General features: G+C 44.3%; 1 protein-coding gene across 1 annotated transcript; it reads left to right on the plus strand.

Moving 5' to 3' along the window:
* Positions 1–1,056: 1,056 nt before the first annotated feature.
* LOC308172411 (SMC5-SMC6 complex localization factor protein 2-like) lies at positions 1,057–19,930 on the plus strand (the record flags this gene model as incomplete). The annotated part of the gene is made up of 14 exons (XM_080547319.1): positions 1,057–1,088; positions 11,948–12,115; positions 13,072–13,174; positions 13,309–13,396; positions 14,248–14,395; positions 14,491–14,575; positions 14,795–14,968; positions 15,082–15,176; positions 15,502–15,589; positions 15,732–15,857; positions 17,303–17,389; positions 17,586–17,654; positions 17,785–18,081; positions 19,925–19,930. The coding sequence occupies 14 exons, from the start codon at positions 1,057–1,059 to the stop codon at positions 19,928–19,930; spliced, it is 1,566 nt and encodes a 521-aa protein (XP_080403445.1).
* Between the last annotated feature and the right edge of the window lie 1,309 nt (positions 19,931–21,239).

The following is a 21,239-nucleotide window of genomic DNA, read 5'->3' on the forward strand; positions in this document are numbered from 1 at the left end:
CAATGCTAGTAACGCCAATGACAATCTACAGAACAATGGGTTTTTACAAAATGGCCGCTGCAGTACCTCAAGCCACATGTCTTCAATCATATCAAATATCAAAATTAATCAATATCTATTATAAATTAATTAATTAATTTCCCTTCGTATGAAATGAGTAACACCAGTGACATATTTAAAAGCCTTGTGTAGAATTAACACATAAATCATCAAATGTATAACAAATGAAGAGAGACAGCAGACTGACCATGTGCGTATGTTGATCACATGTCCTCCAATCACCTCTTGAACCAAGAAGTACTTCTAAAAGTTATTTCATTTCTTTCTAAATAAAAGTTTTCTGAGGCAGTAACACCAATGACATGAAATGTTGTGACCACTCTTACCGTTATATTATTTATAATATTTAGTTGGTATTTCAGCTTTTTAGGTTTTCCATTCCATAAATGTGACATTTGTGTTTACTTGATGACATTTAAAGTAGGAAAAAAAAAGAAAAAAAAAATATATATATATATGGTACTAAACTTCAATACATGGTCAGAGTGACAAGCAAATTGCTTGCATTTGGTATTTAATATAAATGATAAAAAACAAGAATTGCTCATTACATGACTCAAATATATGTTATTATGATAAGAACAATGTATATTTATCTAAAATATATTTTACATGTGATCATTACGTTTATTTAAAGTATTTTGATTGCTGCAAAGGTTAGAGACAGGAATGCCACCGTTTCTGTAGAATGACCCATTGGTTATTTAGTTTGTGGTTGTATTCCTGTCAGTGCACAAACAATGGTTATGCAACCGTTGTTATTATCGCTAGCCCTGTTATGTTCCATGGCTAGGCTAGCTACCCATTCATCTGGCTGGATCATAGATAGTGATGCTCTTTAGGTACACCTAAGAACACCTGCGCTGATGAGTTTCACTCAGGCCTACCCAGATTTTTCCAGGCCTCCCCATCAGTTAATTTCTGCATCCGCCACTGGTAGCCTATACCTATAGGACCATTCTGATCCAGATAATTACAAGATCAAGATCACAGAAGATGGGCCTCTACCACGCCATCTACTGGGCGAGGTGTGTTACAACATGTGAGGGACCTCGCCTAAATCATCAACGGTTGCCAAGACAAATAAAAGACAACTTCTTCAAACTTAGCATCAAAACTATCCAAGGAACTAGCCTACCTTTCAGTTTGCGAATACGCAAAAACAACATTCAATCTTGATTAAAGATTGGAAAGTAGAAGAAAATAGATGACTGGTCAAACATAAGACATACATTTATTCCCAATGATTATTTCTAACAGTCATGGATATGATCGAACGAACTCATACAAGTGGTCACATGACCAACTTACATAACTTAACATTACGTTATATCTGAGTCCAAAAGACATTTCATGATTAAGAATGACTGACAATGCTTTGCTCATCCCTGTGTGACTATCGATCATATCGGATCCTAGATTCCATTCCGAATACACAAAATGCTATTTCACCATGCCCTCATGGGATTTGAACTCACAACCTTCCGATCACAAGTCCAACTCACTATCCACTAGACCACCACTACCCCCCTCATAACCATTCATAACCACTCATAACCACTCATAACCACTCATAACCACAGCAGACCTGAAGATCAGCAGCTCTGTCAAGAGTGCAGTGTGAACATGAATCGAACCAGATCCAAGTGCAACAAGTAACATATTATTATGAATCGAACCAGTCTGAATCGGACCAAATGACAGGTGTGAATCTGTCCCTAGCCGACCAGAATGAATAATGAGTTCCCACCGCTTTTGGAAATCTTTTTTTTTTTAAATATTTTTCAACGCGATCCCAACAACACTAAAGTATTGACATCTATAGTTGTTGCATGATATGTCACAATAAGCATTGCATTCATTGATTTGTCGTCAAAAAAGCCTTACCATAAACAGACGAGCTGTAATCTGAGACTCAGGCGGGACATATGATCTCCTCTAGGAAAATATATCCAACACAACTACATAAGACACAAACCACAACATTCATTTGCTTTTCTCTGTCGGTCAGAAATGCTTTAGCAGAGATATATCTAACCGGTTGGGTTCAAGATACAGCAAATGGTATACTTCTATATATACTGTACATTCTGTATATACGAACCTCATTGAATTGATCGATTGTTATTTCCGCACGATAGTTTTAGCCAGAAATGCACGACACGTCTTTCCGGGTTTGGTAGAAGGCTGATCTGACCAGAACCGTCCAGCTCGGCTCCGTGACGTTCAATCAGAGTTCAGACTTCAGAGTGAAATAAAACCCGGGTGTCTGGTCCCGTCCCTCCCTCCTCTTCCTCCTCTCCCTCCCTCCTCTTCCTCCTCTCCCTCCCTCCTCTTCCTCCTGTCCCTTCCTCCTCTCCCTCCTGTCCCTCCCTCCTCTTCCTCCTGTCCCTCCCTCCTCTTCCTCCTCTCCCTCCCTCCTCTTCCTCCTGTCCCTCCCTCCTCTTCCTCCTGTCCCTCCCTCCTCTTCCTCCCGTCCCTCCCTCCTCTTCCTCCTCTCCCTCCCTCCTCGTCAGAATCACTGTAAGTTTCGTTTTTGAGGAAAGGAGAGACAGTCACCATTGATAACTGCGCATCACCCCCCCCCCCCCACCAACATATTAATCAACACCCGGTGTTATGAATACATTCACAAATATATAAAATGCTCCTTTATTTGCCATTTCACTCCAACAATGACATGATGTTTGCAAAAGCTGAACAGAATGCTCTATCGACCAAAAATGTGACGCAATCTGATGTAAATGGACACCTCTCGGAAATGAGAAAGACGTCAAATTCGTCTTTATTATATTTATTTATTTTTCTGATTTTCGTTTTTTTAGCTAACATTCAACTCGAAGATGTGAAGTACCAACTCGTTATTTTTCCAAACAGTTTTACGTTCATTAAATAAGTGTAATCTATAACACAATGACTTCGTTTCTTGTTGTTTGATGGGGATTCATTATCTTTGATGGGGATTTTCTGTGCTTAGTGATTTCCGGTGTAGCAACTTTCAAATACTCATGTCGTCTTCAATTTGTTTCCGATTTCAATGTATGATGCATCATTTGAAAGCTTACAATCTGTAGTTTAAGCACATGTAAAAACAGAAAAATGATTTCGCCTACAGGTAGCCCTTTTCATTGGGCTGTGTCACTATAGTATGTACAACATACACAACGCGGCAACGCCCTCTTTTCTAAAACCGGATAAAGCTTCACTGTGTAACAAAATACACTAAACTATTTAGATTTTTGGGGTGTGCACAATACAAACTCCACCTGAGGTCAAGTGTATTCCACTCATAACAAAAATAAATAAAATAAAAAATCTTTAAAAAGGCATAGTGTCTGTCATGTCATTATTGACAATTCATAGTAACAAAAACGTGTAGGAAAAAAAATCTAAAAGATGGGATGAGGACTACAAAAATAAAATACAAGACTCCTCAAATGCTCATAATTCGACATGTTACACTTGAATCACACCCCACCCTGGGCCAGCTCCACATCACCCCCCCCACCAAGGATCAAAGTCCAGGCCTAGTTATAGAGTCAGAGGTGTTGTATCAGAGGGGGTTGGGTGACACCTGGCCCGGTGCTAGGACTTTGGTGGCCATAAACCAGATAGTGATTGTGCCCCTGACACCCTTTGGTTTGGTGGTAGGGGAGTTTTTGATTGACGAGTGGAACCCCCCCCCCCCCACATAACCAATCATAACCACTCATAATCACTCATAACCACTCATAACCATTCATAACCACTCATAACCACTCATAACCATTCATAACCATTCATAACCACTCATAACCATTCATAACCATTCATAACCATTCATAACCACTCAAAACCATTCATAACCACTCATAACCATTCATAACCATTCATAACCATTCATAACCACAGCAGACCTGAAGATCAGCAGCTCTGTCAAGAGTGCAGTGTGAACATGAATCGAACCAGATCCAAGTGCAACAAAGTAACATATTATGAATCGAACCAGTCTGAATCGGACCAAATGACAGGTGTGAATCTGTCCCTAAGCCTAACATCACCCTTGTGATAATGCACTTAAGTGCAGAAACACTTTTAGCCGACCAGAATGAATAATGAGTTCCCACCGCTTTTGGATTTTTTTTTTTTTTTTTATATATATATATTTTTCAAAGCGATCCCAACAACACTAACGTATTGACATCTATATAGTTGTTGCATGATATGTCACAATAAGCATTGCATTAATTGGTTTGTCGTCAAAAAAGCCTTACCATAAACAGACGAGCTGTAATCTGAGACTCAGGCGGGACATATGATCTCCTCTAGGAAAACATATCCAACACAACTACATAAGACACAAACCACAACATTCATTTGCTTTTCTCTGTCGGTCAGAAATGCTTTAGCAGAGATATATCTAACCGGTTGGGTTCAAGATACAGCAAATGGTATACTATATACAGTATACTGTACATTCTGTATATACGAACCTCATTGAATTGATCGATTGTTATTTCCGCACGATAGTTTTAGCCAGAAATGCACGACACGTCTTTCCGGGTTTGGTAGAAGGCTGATCTGACCAGAACCGTCCAGCTCGGCTCCGTGACGTTCAATCAGAGTTCAGAGTGAAATAAAACCCGGGTGTCTGGTCCCGTCCCTCCCTCCTCTTCCTCCTCTCCCTCCCTCCTCTTCCTCCTGTCCCTCCCTCCTCTTCCTCCTCTCCCTCCCTCCTCTTCCTCCTGTCCCTCCCTCCTCTTCCTCCTGTCCCTCCCTCCTCTTCCTCCTCTCCCTCCCTCCTCTTCCTCCTGTCCCTCCCTCCTCTTCCTCCCTCCTCTTCCTCCTGTCCCTCCCTCCTCTTCCTCCTGTCCCTCCCTCCTCTTCCTCCCGTCCCTCCCTCCTCTTCCTCCTGTCCCTCCCTCCTCTTCCTCCTCTCCCTCCCTCCTCTTCCTCCTGTCCCTCCCTCCTCTTCCTCCTGTCCCTCCCTCCTCTTCCTCCTGTCCCTCCCTCCTCTTCCTCCTGTCCCTCCATCCTCTTCCTCCTGTCCCTCCCTCCTCTTCCTCCTGTCCCTCCCTCCTCTTCCTCCTCTCCCTCCCTCCTCTTCCTCCTGTCCCTCCCTCCTCTTCCTCCTGTCCCTCCCTCCTCTTCCTCCTCTCCCTCCCTCCTCTTCCTCCTCTCCCTCCCTCCTCTTCCTCCTGTCCCTCCCTCCTCTCCCTCCTGTCCCTCCCTCCTCTTCCTCCTCTCCCTCCCTCCTCTTCCTCCTGTCCCTTCCTCCTCTCCCTCCTGTCCCTCCCTCCTCTTCCTCCTCTCCCTCCCTCCTCTTCCTCCTGTCCCTCCCTCCTCTTCCTCCTCTCCCTCCCTCCTCTTCCTCCTGTCGCTCCCTCCTCTTCCTCCTCTCCCTCCCTCCTCTTCCTCCTCTCCCTCCCTCCTCTTCCTCCCGTCCCTCCCTCCTCTTCCTCCTCTCCCTCCCTCCTCGTCAGAATCACTGTAAGTTTCGTTTTTGAAGAAAGGAGAGACAGTCACCATTGACAACTGCGCATCACCCCCCCCCCCCCCACCAACATATTAATCAACACCCGGTGTTATGAATACATTCACAAATATATAAAATGCTCCTTTATTTGCCATTTCACTCCAACAATGACATGATGTTTGCAAAAGCTGAACAGAATGCTCTATCGACCAAAAATGTGACGCAATCTGATGTAAATGGACACCTCTCGGAAATGAGAAAGACGTCAAATTCGTCTTTATTATATTTATTTATTTTTCTGATTTTCGTTTTTTTAGCTAACATTCAACTCGAAGATGTGAAGTACCAACTCGTTATTTTTCCAAACAGTTTTACGTTCATTAAATAAGTGTAATCTATAACACAATGACTTCGTTTCTTGTTGTTTGATGGGGATTCATTATCTTTGATGGGGATTTTCTGTGCTTAGTGATTTCCGGTGTAGCAACTTTCAAATACTCATGTCGTCTTCAATTTGTTTCCGATTTCAATGTATGATGCATCATTTGAAAGCTTACAATCTGTAGTTTAAGCACATGTAAAAACAGAAAAATGATTTCGCCTACAGGTAGCCCTTTTCATTGGGCTGTGTCACTATAGTATGTACAACATACACAACGCGGCAAAGCCCTCTTTTCTAAAACCGGATAAAGCTTCACTGTGTAACAAAATACACTAAACTATTTAGATGTTTGGGGTGTGCACAATACAAACTCCACCTGAGGTCAAGTGTATTCCACTCATAACAAAAAAAAAAGAAAGAAAAAAGATCACAATTAATAAATTAAAGGCATAGTGTCTGTCATGTCATTACTGACAATTCATAGTAACAAAAACGTGTAGGAAAAAAAATCTAAAAGATGGGATGAGGACTACAAAAATAAAATACAAGACTCCTCAAATGCTCATAATTCGACATGTTACACTTGAATCACACCCCACCCTGGGCCAGCTCCACATCACCCCCCCACCAAGGATCAAAGTCCAGGCCTAGTTATAGAGTCAGAGGTGTTGTATCAGAGGGGGTTGGGTGACACCTGGCCCGGTGCTAGGACTTTGGTGGCCATAAACCAGATAGTGATTGTGCCCCTGACACCCTTTGGTTTGGTGGTAGGGGAGTTTTTGATTGACGAGTGGAACCCCCCCCCCCCCCTCCTCGTCTAGCGGTTGTGGCCCTAAACAACCACAGAGACTGTTTAATGCCATCGACCAGCCCTGGGTGATGCAGACCAAACACTATAGGCCAGGGGTGCTCATTACGTCGATCGCGATGGGTAGATCACACGGCATTGAAAAAAAATAAAAATATTTTTTTTTAAAGTAGCCGGGGACGCCTCCCGTCTGGACCACACAGGAGAGGGCATCACTCAGCCCCGCGCCGCCTCACAACACACACACACACACACACACACACACACACACACACACAGACAAGCACACACACACACACACACACACACACAGACAGACAGACAGACAGACACAAGCACACACACATGCACACACAGACAGACAGACAGACAGACACACACACACACACACACACACACACACAGACAGACACACACACAGACAGACAGACAGACAGACAGACACACACTCCGCCGCCCGGAGACGTCGATGGCACCTGGCTTGGTACTGGCCAGTCTGGTGTAAACCACTCAGAGCTCCTGAGTTAATGTTAATGTTAATGGACTACCAGTGTGAATATTTGTTATATAGTTTAATAAATCTCTTCTTTGATTTTGAAACAGTGTAGCGTGGCCTTAATTTGTTATTATTACAGTACATTTTTGTGTTCGCAGCAATGGCAATATGTTTTATTTGGTTGGTAGATCTTGTTGAGCTGGTAATTTGAAAAGTAGCTCACAAGCCTAAAAAGTGTGAGCACCCCTGCTATAGGCCAACCTTCCTTGGTTCTCAACGTACTACCCCCCCAGACAATGGAGAAGAACTGAGAAGAGGAGAGCAGGAAAAACAACAAAGAAAAACGAACGAACAAACATATTCTTTTATCAATGTTCTAATTAAACACCATTTGGAATTATACGCCATCTTTTAGCCCAAGAACCCGACACGACTCACAGGGCTGCGTTCGTAAAGTCGCTGTCGGTCTCTGAGAGCAACACTGGCTGGGTTCAACGTCATAGAGCGACCAAAGTCATTTGATTGGACAAGAGGCATTCAAACGAGCGCTGATCAGATTTCCAGAGCGTATTTACGAACGCAAGACCCACAGTGTCTTGGTTCCAGGGGTGGAAAGCAGCTAACAGCAGCGGCATCATCATCATCATCATCATCATCAGCAGCAGCAGCAGCAAGACGATATCAGAGACTTGTGTTCCACCACCTCACCGCCGACACACACACACACACACACACACACACACACACACACACACACACACACACAAACACACACACACACACACACACGCACACACACACACACACACACACACACACACACACACACACACACACACACACACACACACACACACACACACACACACACACACACACACACACATTTAACGATGAATTGAGAATCAAGGACCCCAATTGAAATAAGCCAGTGGCTTTCTTGGGTTTTTATCCTGTTAGTTGACCTTGTATGTAATATGTACTTTCATGTACCTACTCCTGCAAATCTTCTAATAACGTTTTCAATCAATCAATCAAACACACACACACACACACACACACACACACACACACACACACACACACACAGCACAGTGTTATAAAAAAAAGAAAAAAAAAGCACAACTGCGACATACTGTATTGATTATCGACGATCAGAGTCTCCTCTGTACAAAAATAGACACCTCTTAACAGTGGAAACAGGCTCGCCGCGGACATGACAACATCGCAACAGTAAAACTACTACCATCATTATTATTATTATCATCATTATTGTCCACTGTCCAACAACAACATCAACACGAGAGCCAAGCCAAAGTATTTCTGTGCCAATCAACACTTTGATACTTCACAATACTTGACACACGGACGGACTCCCGTTGCAGAATAATAATAAAAAAAGATTCTTTCTGCTGGGGTCCGTCCGCCCCCCCCCCCCCCTCCATGTCCACTCAGGGGTCATATGGGGACACCCCGGGTTCGGGGGACGAAGGATGGATGGACAGACCTGGGGACGGTTCCATCGGGAGACATTTCGGTCTCCGTCGAGCAAGAAGAAGAAGGCACTTTTTTTTTTTTTGAGGGGGGGGGGGTGGTTCTGCTTTTTAATTATAAATTATTAATTATTATACTATTTAAAATTATATTAATTATAATTATTATACTATGATTACACACACACACACACACACACAATCACGTGGTCCCTTCATGACGTTGAACCCAGCGTGCGCTCCGGCGCTCTCAGAGCGAGTTCACGAGCACAGCCAATGTCTCGTGCGTCCCCTCCCACTCGACCCGCTTCACTGTTGCGAAGTTTCGTCGAACTGTTTTGATATATGTTTTAATGTATGGTTTAATGTAACGTCCCGACAGTGCTTAAGTTAGGGGGAATGGCACCAAAAAGAGTCCAACGTGACACCGCGGCAGGTGGAAGCAAGGCTTGGGAGACTGGACTCACCTCTGCACCGTGTGAGGAGGTAACATTAGCATTAGCATTAGCATTAGCTAGCTGTATGCCCTCGCCTCAACGTGTTGCCACCCACGAACTGCATGCTCCCGGCACGGGGGGCTCGAAACTAACTAACTAACCAACTAACTAACTAATTAACTAACTATGAATGAATGAATGGTCTTTATTGTCATTGTTATAGTACACAGGGATTAAAGTTCTCTCTGTCGCTACGACGGATTTCCGTCAATTTTTTCCAAGTCGCGACGGATTTCCGTCAATTGGCTACATATGTCCAGTGTACTAGAACCACTCTACTACGGAGTGTTTGTCCGTGAATAACACCGGCTATGCCCCGGGGTAGAAACACAAGACTATGGCTGGATAAGGTCTACAGGTCTCCACGGTCATTTTAAGCCGTCAACCAGCCCGCTACGACCACGGGAAGTCATGTTAAAAGTGAAGTTACTTCTGTTAAACTGGCGCTAAGCTAACATCGCTAGTCGCTAACTCCCTCCTGGCCTTAAAGAGACAAGCGCCCTTTTCTCATCTCAATCTCAAAGAGCTTCATTAGCTCACCACATCTACACATTTGGTCCCACACACTCCAGATTTGAACCCAAGGTTCTACCCAGGGTTAGTTACCCCTGGTAGAAAGCCCTTTGCTCTCAGACCTTCAGAACCCATTGAAAGTAGTGGAGGTACTCCAGAAGTCCAAATGCATCTCTAACCCTAGGAAACCCTAGGAAGCCCTAACCCTAATGGCATGAAAATGCAACATGTTGTACTCCCTGTACCCCTGTACGTGTGAGAACATGTCTTTTTACACTAGGCACTTCACATCAAGCATTAGAGCTCCCTACAGGTTCCCGCTAGCTCGCGTGCAAGGCCTCCCAGGAATGGCCTAGGACTCTGAAAGTTGATTTGGTACAATGTAGGGATACAATCAAGGAGTGTGTAGAGTTTGGTGACTGTGACTCTTTCCATGCCCGTTCCCTGGGCCCAAACGTACGCCAGCAGCAGCCACCCACTTTAATGAAGGCTTTTCCGGCCTAGTGGTTAAAGGAAGGTTAAAGGACTTTAGCTCAGCAACCACAAGTGCCACAGACACGGTTCAGATATTTTACGAATCGGCTCGGCCCCACCGACAGGCCACACCCACTTTCATACAAGCCACTCCCCCTAATTGTCTAAGCCACACCCATTATCTGATTATTTGTATGTCAGAGTCAACCCTTGCAATAAGTATCAATTTTATTTCATGAATTGAAAACAGCATTGATATCACATAAATCAGAATCAGAAGACTTTTATTGCCATGACATGTAAACATGTTAGGAATTTGGTTTGGAACAATGGAGCACGGTTTACAGCAGGACAGGTGCAAGACAGGACAAGACAGTGCAAACCAACATCAAAGTGCAAGAGTCATAATTAATATAAATATAAAGTGCAGAGATCAAGTGTTCAAGTGTTCATATCCAGACAGTCCAGTGGGGGTGGAGGGAGGGTAGATAGATAGATAGGGGGTCAGGTCAGGGGGGGGGGGGCAGCGGCATTTAGGAGCCGGATGGCTGTGGGGAAAAAGCTGTTTGTATGTCGGGCCTTCACAGTTTTTAGGGACCGCACCCTCCTGCCTGAGGGGAGCGGGGCGAAGAGACTGTGTCCTGGGTGTGCGGGGTCAGCCATGATCTTCCTGGCCCTCCCCAAAGCCCTACTTTTAAACAGGGCCTCAAGGGGGGGCAAAGGGCAGCCAATCACCCTCTCCGCCGAGCGTATCACATAAAAGCAAACTGGCAATAGAAAAGCTGTTCAGAAGAATCTTCTTCCCTTAAAACGCTAACGTTATAAAATACAAACATATAGTGGAGGTTCAAATGAGAATATGACTTGGCTTGAACAAATTTTCAGTCAGGAGATTTTTTTTTGCTTTAATCCCTGAGTACAGGTACCAAACAACGAAATTTAGGAGGGGTGGCTCCCCTGGTGCTAGGAAAAAATATATACTATACTATACAAATAAAACACTGTGCTGTACTCTATGCTATACCTATTCTAACATTTCCTATTCTCTGAACCTTATGTACCCTAACTAGCTAGCTAACTAACTAACTAGCTAACTAGCTAACTAACTAGCTAACTAATTAACTAACTAGCTAACTAACTAACTAGCTAGCTAACTAACTAGCTAACTAGCTAACTAACTAGCTAACTAATTAGCTAGCTAACTAACTAGCTAACTAACTAGCTAGCTAACTAACTAACTAACTAACTAGCTAACTAACTAACTAGCTAGCTAACGAACTAACTAACTAGCTAACTTGCTAGCAGACTAACTAACTAACTAACTAACTAGCTAACTAACTAACTAACGTTTAAGCGTCAGAGCCGGTGGTTACCAGACACATGCACACCATTAAAGCCATGCACGCTTCTCCAAACCACCGTCCCTAGTTATTTGCCCTGTCTGATTAATGATGGATTGTAACATAATAACTCTTGACATGACTTATGTGTAGTATAGGTTATCATGACTCTTATGCATGTTTTTAAATGTTTGTTTTCTTCTTCTGTCACATAGGCTACAGTAGAGGAGTCCATCTCACATGAACAGAAGTAACTACACACACACACACACACACACACACACACACACACTCTCTCTCTCTCTCTCTCTCTCTCTCTCTCTCTCTCTCTCTCTCTCTCTCTCTCTCTCTCTCTCTCTCTCTCTCTCTCTCTCTCTTTTGGACCATGAGTGTATGGTGTTTGAATCTCATGTGTGTTATGTCCCACAGAGAGTTCCTGCAGCGTCACTCTGTGGTGTCCAACGCCATCCCAGAGAAACACCCAGGAGAGGCGGTGTTCCGCCTGGATGACTTTGGTCGTCTCTTCAACCAGCACACTCTGCAGCTCAGCCACCTCAAAGTCACCCCACGAGAATCTGCACAGAAAGCACTCTTCTGGTAACATCTGACTGTGTCTCCCTCCCTCTCTGTCCCTCTCTGTCCTTCTCTGTCCTTCTCTGTCTCTCTTTGTGTGGTGTGTGGTGTGTGTGGTGTGTGTGGTGTGTGTGTGTGTGTGGTGTGTGGTGTGTGGTGTGTGTGTGTGTGTGTGTGTGTGTGTGTGGTGTGTGTGTGTGTGTGTGTGTGTGGTGTGTGTGTGTGGTGTGTGTGTGTGTGTGTGTGTGGTGTGTGTGTGTGTGTGTGTGGTGTGTGTGTGTGTGTGTGTGTGGTGTGTGTGTGTGTGGTGTGTGTGTGTGTGTGGTGTGTGGTGTGTGTGTGGTGTGTGTGTGTGTGTGGTGTGTGTGTGTGTGTGTGTGTGTGTGTGGTGTGTGTGTGTGGTGTGTAGTGTGTGTGTGTGTGCTGTGTGCTGTGTGGTGTGTGTGTGTGTGTGTGTGTGTAGAAGGGAACAGAGGCAATCTACAGAGTATTTTGTCATCACCACTACTTTTTTTGTTTAAACCATAAAATGGCAGCAAATCAACAAAAACGGTAAACAGAATTCATCAGTAAATTGATTGCTGATGAATTCTGTTTACCGTTTTTGTTGATGTGCTGCTGATCGATGTTGTATAGTGACTGCTAATTTGTGTTGAATGTTTTATATCATATGTGAATGTCTTGTCTTTTTGTGTGGAAGGAAGAGTAGCCATCACTATGATGACTAATGGGGATCTATAATAAACAAATTAGTCTAGTAGGAGAAATAGGTTCCCATGTACCCGAATGACATTATTTCGTAACCTGTTTTTTTAAGACCCTAATGGTGTCTAGTTAAGATTTCTTCATGTTGCCACGGTCAACTAATGTCCCATGGGGTTCGTTTGGCGGCCATCTTGAATTGATGTCCACGCGAATGGTGAAAAACACAGATTTTTCAGATTTCACACTAAATCAATCACCCCTCCCTCTCTCTTCAGGTCCAGTCCTGATCAGTTTGCGTTTTACGTCAGTGCTGGTCTGATCCAGGCTGCCTACTGCTCCTCTCCCTGCCCGCCTCAAGACTCACTCTGGCTCTTCCAAGTACTTCCACCAACTCTCCCAATATGCTCTACTACTGCTTTTGCCTCTTGCATTGAGTTTGTATATATCGACTGTATGTGATTAATTAACTTGTTGTTTCGCTTGTTTTGAATTGGTGTTTTCCCCTCCGGTAGATGATGTCAGTTCACCCTGAGAGGCTGGTCTCCTATCACATACTACAGGCCCTGAAAGACATCGCCTTGTCTGCTAACAAACAAATCGGTAGGTGCGTGCGTGATGTATACTGCACTCGTTCTCTTTGCAGTTAATAAGGACAGGTGTGTTGCGTGCGTGCGTGTCCACTGTATTATTTTTTTACATGATCGGAGGACCTTTTGTTTGTTGTATTTGTTTTTTTACATTTTATCTACAAGTTAGCATGCATCTTTTCGAGACACAAGGTGCTGTTTTAAAAAAAAAAATGGAACCATGTACTCTGGCTCTATGTATGCCATGTATTCTCTAAATCCTCTCCCCTCTCTACTGTACTACCGGTAATAGGCAGCATATCTTTAGCCACCATGTTGGCAATTGGGGCAGTCGTTTTTTCGCTGCGGCTTCTGTCACACCTGTGAGCTTGAATAAATGTCGCTGTTCTTGATTGGGTTGGTCCCTCACCTTCATTTACTTTGACAGTTGGATGCAACCTTTTGAAATGCGATAGCATCGTTGTTGAGTGGAGGAGATTGAAAAGAAGACATGCTTCAAATAGTGCACTTCCTCTTTCAGAATATCATTCAGTGATTCATGGATTGGTCTTTTGTAAAAAAAAAGAAGAGTTTTTGTATATTGTTTTTGGTCGCATTTCTCTATTGAAGGTTGTTTTTTGCATTTTTCACAATTTCTGATCCAATTCACATTATTTTTGTAATATTGTATACTGTACAGTTCTTGAGTAAGTTCCTCCCATTCTTTTTGGTTGTTTTCAAGTTGCTCTGTGCTTCTATAGTACAGTTTTCATCTACATCCACTTGTTCTGTTAGTTTTTCTATTTCTGTTTTCAGCCTAATAATTAATCTCTTTTAACCTGAATTGTTGTTGTATTAATAATGAGTATTGATTCGTCTCCACAGTGTTGTCTAAGAGCCTTAGGGATGATGTGTGGGTGCCCAGCATTGGCGACGTGACTCTGGTCTTCATGAACATGGGCGTCCCATTCATCACACTGTTCCCTCAGGAGAAGCTCCAGCCAGACTTCACAGAGGAAGACCTATTGCTACAGTAAGTGAAGAGGACATGACAATACCAATGGGTAGGGTTGGCAGACTATTTGAATTGCCTCATGTTTGCCCACGTGTGTGTGTGTCTGTGTCCAGGTCTGTCGAAATCAGCAATGAGAATAGCTCGTCCAGAAAGAAGGAACTCACTTTCCAAGAGCACAACTTCCAGTATGTTGTTAAGGTACGGCTGAATATAAATTGTAAAATGTTTTTTTTCTTAAAAGATTAGGACATCTACAAAACACAGATTGACGGCCAAAATGTCAGATGTGGTTACTGCTTACCTAACGATCAATTAACGACCGGACAGGTGGTTAATTCTACCGGTAATACCATCCCCCCCGGCCCAACCCTAGTGTTTGTACTGATTCTCTCTTTCTCCCGCTCCCTCTTTCTCCAGTACCTGTCGGATGTCAGTGCCTTGTGTCCCCGGGCCTACAGTGACTCAGACCTGCTGCTGTTACTGACTGTGGTGAGCAGAGTGGCGCTGGATACGCAGATCACCCCCCCTGTTCAGGACGTCCGCTTCCTACAGCACAATCTGGTCAACAACATGAGGGACTGGGACCACATGGTCAGTGAGCATCTCTTTCTCTTTCTCTGCATGGGAAGGATTTACCTAACCGTGGCTTTATCCAATTATTTTGGTTCAGTCTCATGTTAATGTTCTCTTCCTGCTTTGTTTAGCTGCCGAGGATTTGCTTTGCGTTGATGGACATGACAGACGACCATCACAACCTTCGCTGGATGGTCCAGCTGCTGCCAGACAACACACGTGGAAGGTAAGACCTTACAGAGTTTTAACCAATGCAATGCTTCATAATGAATGATTCAGCATGGTTATTTAGTGACGTTTTCATGGGGAAAACGCTACATATTGCACCTTTAAATGCCTTTAGAGCACATTTCGACACAATGCATTATTCTTAAAGTGGTAATGTATACTTTTTTGACACATGGTAATGCTTTTTGGTTGGGACATATACATTTGATGTCCTTTATTACAATTTCTCTTATCTCTATGGCTCTTAATTATTTTTCTGTTCAGTGAGTGAACATTGTGCATGAGCAAGTGGTATTATTGCTGTTTGATTTGTCTCTGTGCAGGCAACTCAGGAGACACCTCAGTATGTGCATCATCTCCAAACTGTTGGTCAACAGCTGCACTTACAAGCCCTCCAACACTGAGTTCCAGGTAAGACATGGAAACAAATCCTGTGCCACCTCCAGTTTAACACCATTCCCTTACTCTTTTCCTGCAATTCCATTCAATTGTTAGTTAAGCTTTTCTTCCTGAAGTGTTACCAAAATAGAACAAATGTCCTCTCCTCCCCTAGCTGTCGTACCTGAGTAACTACGTGCCCCACATGCGTCCATCGTCGCTCGTCAGCGCCCTGAAGAGCTCCAGCAGCTCCAGAGAGCAGGGGGAGAACGGGCAGAACTCAGCCTCTCTCGACCAGCAGGTATGGGAAGGGTTCAATAGTTTAACTTTTTTTGTAAATGGGTGTTAGCCCACAATGCTATGTGGTATCCAAAATGGGATGCATTTAACATCAGTGTTTCCTCTACATGCATTTCATCGTGGCGGACCGCCACGATGGAATTTCCTCCGCCACCATTCAGATTTCTCAACCCAAAAAAAAAAAAAGATTTAGGCCGCTTTTCAGACCTTCACAGCGCTAGACACACCCACAAGCGCTGAAACTGGACCAGTCCGTGTGTGTCGCGAGTATTGAACTTGAGGCTGCGTTCGTAAATTCGCTCTGAGAGCCCCGGAGCGCACACTGGGTTCAACGTCATAAAGGGACCAAGTCATTTGATTGGACAAGAGGCATTCCGTGAGTGCTGATCAGATTTCCAGAGCGTATTTACGAACGCGCCCTGGCTGTCACCCGAACACCGCGAGCTAGCGTAGTGTAGTGTAGTATAGGATGCGTAGTGTAGTGTAGTGTAGGATGGAGAGAGAGAGGAGAAGCCTCTCTATGTGTTACCTATGTCCAGTGTACTAGAACCACTCTAACAGGAGTGTTTGTCCGTGAATAACACCGGCTATGCCCGGGGTAGAAACACAAGACTATAGCTGGATAAGGTCTACAGGTCTACACGGTCATTTTAAGCCGTCGACCAGCCCTCTACGACCACGGGAAGTCATGTTAAAAGTGAAGATACTTCTGTTAAACTAAGCTAAGCTAAACATCGCTAATCGCTAACTCCCTCCTGGGCTTAAAGTGACAAGTAATAACGTTGTGAAAAAAAACGTCAGATCAGTGTTTTTGTTTTTATTGACAACGGAATTACATGCTGGAAAAACATGCAGACACAGACAATAAGAGACACACGGGAGAAGTACAGGAAAACATTTTATTTTTTTGGGCCAGTTTTGGCTGAAATTACGTCGTTGTTTTGAGCGCGCGTGCGCAATTCATGCGCGTGCACGCGAAAAAATCGCGCGCGGTCAGCACTACCCGCCACCATTGTAAAAATTCCTGGAGGAAACACTGAACATGTTTTATTAGACTTTATTCCCAGCACAGGGTTCATGCAATTTGGTTACCATTGGTATTGGATAGCTGGAGCTGACACTCTGAGTATCGTAGTGAGTATCGTACTGTGGTTTTCCCTTGAGTGTGAGAATCAACTGGATGTTGTATTTGTGTTTCAGGCCTACTACCTCTGCTATAGCCTTTTGGCCTTGGCAAATGAAGCCTCTAACTTTTGGGTTTTACCCCCAAACCAGAAGGTAAACACAAAGCACTGAATACTGACATGTTTGTCTACTGCTCTGCAGCTATTGTTATTGTTATAAAGAGATATAACTGTCCTCTCCACTCCATCCCCCTTTCTTCTCTCCCTGCTTTCATCTCTCCTGCTCTTTTCTCCTCTCCTCTACCTTCTCTCACTCTATCAGAGTCCGTTGCAGTTGCTGTGTGTTCAACTGGAGAAGTATGTCAAGTCTGACATCAGAGAGAGTGATACGTGTCTGTACAGGACTAAGGTGGGTGGTCTACAGGCCCTAGTTTGCTTCCACTAAAGAGCGCTGCACACCACTAAAACCATGTGCAAAGACTGTTTTGGTAATTTGGTGTCACCACAAAAGCGCATCTGCCCCAACCAATACAAATATAGGCGGAGCAGTAAATGGGTGTTCAGAGGTTTAAGTCATTTCCATATCTGTCCCTCTCCCTCCGCAGGTGGCGTACTTTGTGGAGATGATCTACAGCAGGTGGCAGATGCTCCTCCAGAGGAGCCAGCCTCTCCAGGTAGCTCAGCCCGCATCTCATCAGCCAGTCTGCACATCCTGTCAGCTCATCACTAGGGATGTGCATAACTCCATACAGTTAAGATGTGCATAAAACCATCCATGTTCATTGTGTTTGTCTGTGTGTGCAGGGTAAGCTGTACGACTACTGGCAGCCTCTACCGGAGGACGCTCTGAGCAGCAGCTACGACAGCCAGAGTTCTCAAGGAGGCCGACAGACGGAGACGGAGCGGAAGGGCTCTGTCATGGAGGAAGAGGAAGAGGAAGAGGACGAGGTGGAGAGAAAAGTGCAGGATGAGGTGGAGCCTGACGTGGAGATACAAAATGAACAAGGGATGATGGCAAAGGAGTCTCCTATGGAGGAAGAGGTCAATGGAGAGGAGGAGGAGAAGAAAGAGGATGAGATGACTGAGAAGGTGGAGAAAGAGGTACATGGAGAGGAGGAGGAGAAGAAAGAGGAGGAGAAGAAAGGATGAGATGACTGAGAAGGAGGAGAAAGAGGTACATGGAGGAGGAGAGAGTGGACCATGTTCTAGAGGAGTCTGAAGAGGAGAGTGGAACCAAAGATGTCAGCCATGCAGCCAGGACAGAGTGAAGCGGGGGGGGGGGGAAGGGGGGGGGGGTGGTTACGCCAATGATTCAACCTACTGTTCATTAAGTTTTATTGTTGTTTCATTCGTATGTTTTTTTCTTCTTCTTACATTCCTTGACATTCCTTGGCAGCACAAATACAAATATGGCAAGATAGACAAGATACATAAAGTTCTGGGAGTTTGTTTAGTGATGATAGAAGTCAAAGGTGAAGTTAAAAGTAAAGTAATTTTATTTTATATATTTGTGATTGATTTTTGCACTCTGAATTAAAAGCACATCAGCACATTTTGATGGAGTCTTGCAATTTCTTTAGCTGTGTAGTATTATTGAGTTAATACTAGAGATGGGAATTGATAAGATGTTATTGATACTGATTACATTACCGATTCTGCTTATCGGTTCGATTCTTTATCACTTCCTGATCAACTTTCTATGTGGAAAAAAAGTAGGCCTATACAGGTTCAGCCTCAACGCAGCTGTGTTATTATGTTGAGTCTCTGAACACAGTGTATCATATCTGAACATTTTTAAAATAAAATGATAGGTGTGAATCCACCCTAATACTTTGGAAAGACGAGGTAGCTTAGATATTGGGTGGAGATTATCCAGGTCAGAGGGGTCACCACCTTTATGGGTTGGGAGCACATAGGCTGCCTTCCAAATCATGGGGATAGCAGCTGAGGTAAATCAGACAGATAATGTGTCAGGGTGCAATACCCCTGGATCAAGCAAATCAACCCCCAATTTATTTTAAACGTCTATTTTAAGCAGGGGGTGGGGGGAGTGTAACAGGCAGACAAGGCAGAGAGGGTCGTCACACCCATCAAGCCAATTTTCTTCGGAGGAATTATATTGCTTTTATTATATTCCTTCTCAATCTGAACTTTTCTGAGCATGTACATTGTTGTTTAATGTTCCGCAGATAGAGTTACATGATACAATGAATGCTCTGTAAACAGAACTCTGTCTGTATTCAGAGAATTACAAAACAATTGTATGGAATCTATATATATATATATATATATATATATAATATTCTATCTAATATTTGTGATGTAAGGACTAGCCATACGCCATACAAAAAGATGACATAAAACATGTCATAATTTCACACCACACTTTTATTTAAAACAACAACAACAACACTTAAATTGAAAAGTGTACTGGTAAAGAGTATGAAAACACATAAGAGATTAGAGGTTTGCTGAAACATAGCTCCTCAGTGCATTACATAAAATAAGAAACACACTCAAGACACGTTAAATCATCATTCCTAAAAACACTGTCTGTTTTAAAATTGCTCAGTGCGTTAACAAAAAAACTAACTACACAGGTGAGTAAAATATTTGTGGCATAGTGGCTTTTCTGCAGGCAAGAGTTCACATTCATTCTATTCCATATATTAAGACTATAATGTAAATCCTATATTCAAGTATCACATTTTATGGTTACACTAGCATGTCGATTAAGAGTGGGGTCTTTTTTTTTCATGACACTGATCAGAGAACTAATTTGGGTCGCAGACAGTTCTGAGCGCACTGGTTTCAAGTGAGAAATACACATGGTACTGTTCTCTGGTAGAGCTGTGCACAGGACAGGTTGGGAGTACAGTAAACAGTTTCTAAATGTCTACGGAGATCTTGTCCTGACTCCCTACTGCGCTCATGATGTCATCAGTGGTGAACAGAGCGCGGACCCACAGGCAGTCCATATAATCGCCGGAGACTTTAATCATGCTGACCTGAAGGTAGTACTACCGAAGTTCTATCAGCATGTTAAATGTGCAACAAGAGGAGAAAAAACACTGGATAAGGTATACACCAACATCAAGCTTGCTTACAAGGCTAGACCGCTAGCTCATCTAGGCATGTCTGACCATGTGTCAATCCTCCTGATCCCAGCCTACACTACCATGAGGAAAAGTGCTCCCATCACCACTAAGACTGTCAGAACCTGGCCAGCAGGGTCCGCTCCACTGCAGATCTGCCTGAATGACACCTCATGGCAGGAATATGAGTATGAGGACCTGGAACAGTTCACGTTGTCGGTTCTGAACCACATAGTGAACTGCACCAACTCAGTCACCGTGGACAAACGGGTCCGGGTCTACCCCAACACGAAGCCATGGATGACTGGGAAGGTCCAAAAACTGATCAATGAGAGGGACAACGCCTTCGCAGGGAAGGGCACACTGCTGTACAGCACCACCAGGGCTAACCTAAAGCGCGGCATCCGGGAGGCCAAGGCAGACCACAGAGAGAAGATTGAGGAATGCTTCCTGAGCAATGACTCCAGGTGGGTGTGGCAGGGGTTCAGCACATGACAAACTTCAGAGCCAACAGGCTCACAGCCGCAGAGGACGACCCCCTGCTGGCGGAAAAGCTGAACTCCTTCTACGCCCGGTTCGACGAGGGGCGAACGGAGGTAACCACAACACAAACACCACTCTCTCCAGCTCTCAGCAGCCTCACCCTCACAGAGCATGAAGTGAGACGCGTGCTGAAGGCGGTGGACCCCAGGAAAGCCTCAGGGCCGGATGGCGTCCTGGGACGGGTGCTGAGGGACTGCGCCGACCAGCTGGCCGGGGTTTTCACCAACATCTTCAACCAGTCCCTGTCCCAGGCCACCATCCCACCCTGCCTGAAAACCTCAACTATCATCCCAGTCCCGAAGAAAAGCACGGTGAGCTGCCTAAACGACTACCGCCCGGTGGCACTCACACCAATCATCATGAAGTGCTTCGAGAAACTAGTCCGGGCCCACATAGTCACACGCCTCCCGCCCAACCTGGATCCATACCAGTTCGCCTACAGAGCCCACAGGTCCACAGAGGACGCCATCGCGACGACTCTCCACTCCACTCTATCCCACCTGGAGAGGGGAAACAGCTACGCGAGACTGCTCTTTGTGGACTTCAGCTCTGCCTTCAACACCATCCTTCCAGACAGGCTAGTGACCAAACTACTAGACCTGGGACTATCACACTCTATAT

This window comes from Nansenia antarctica (genome assembly GCF_963989245.1).
Source record: "Nansenia antarctica genome assembly, chromosome: 17".
Taxonomy (NCBI): Eukaryota; Metazoa; Chordata; class Actinopteri; order Argentiniformes; family Microstomatidae; genus Nansenia; species Nansenia antarctica.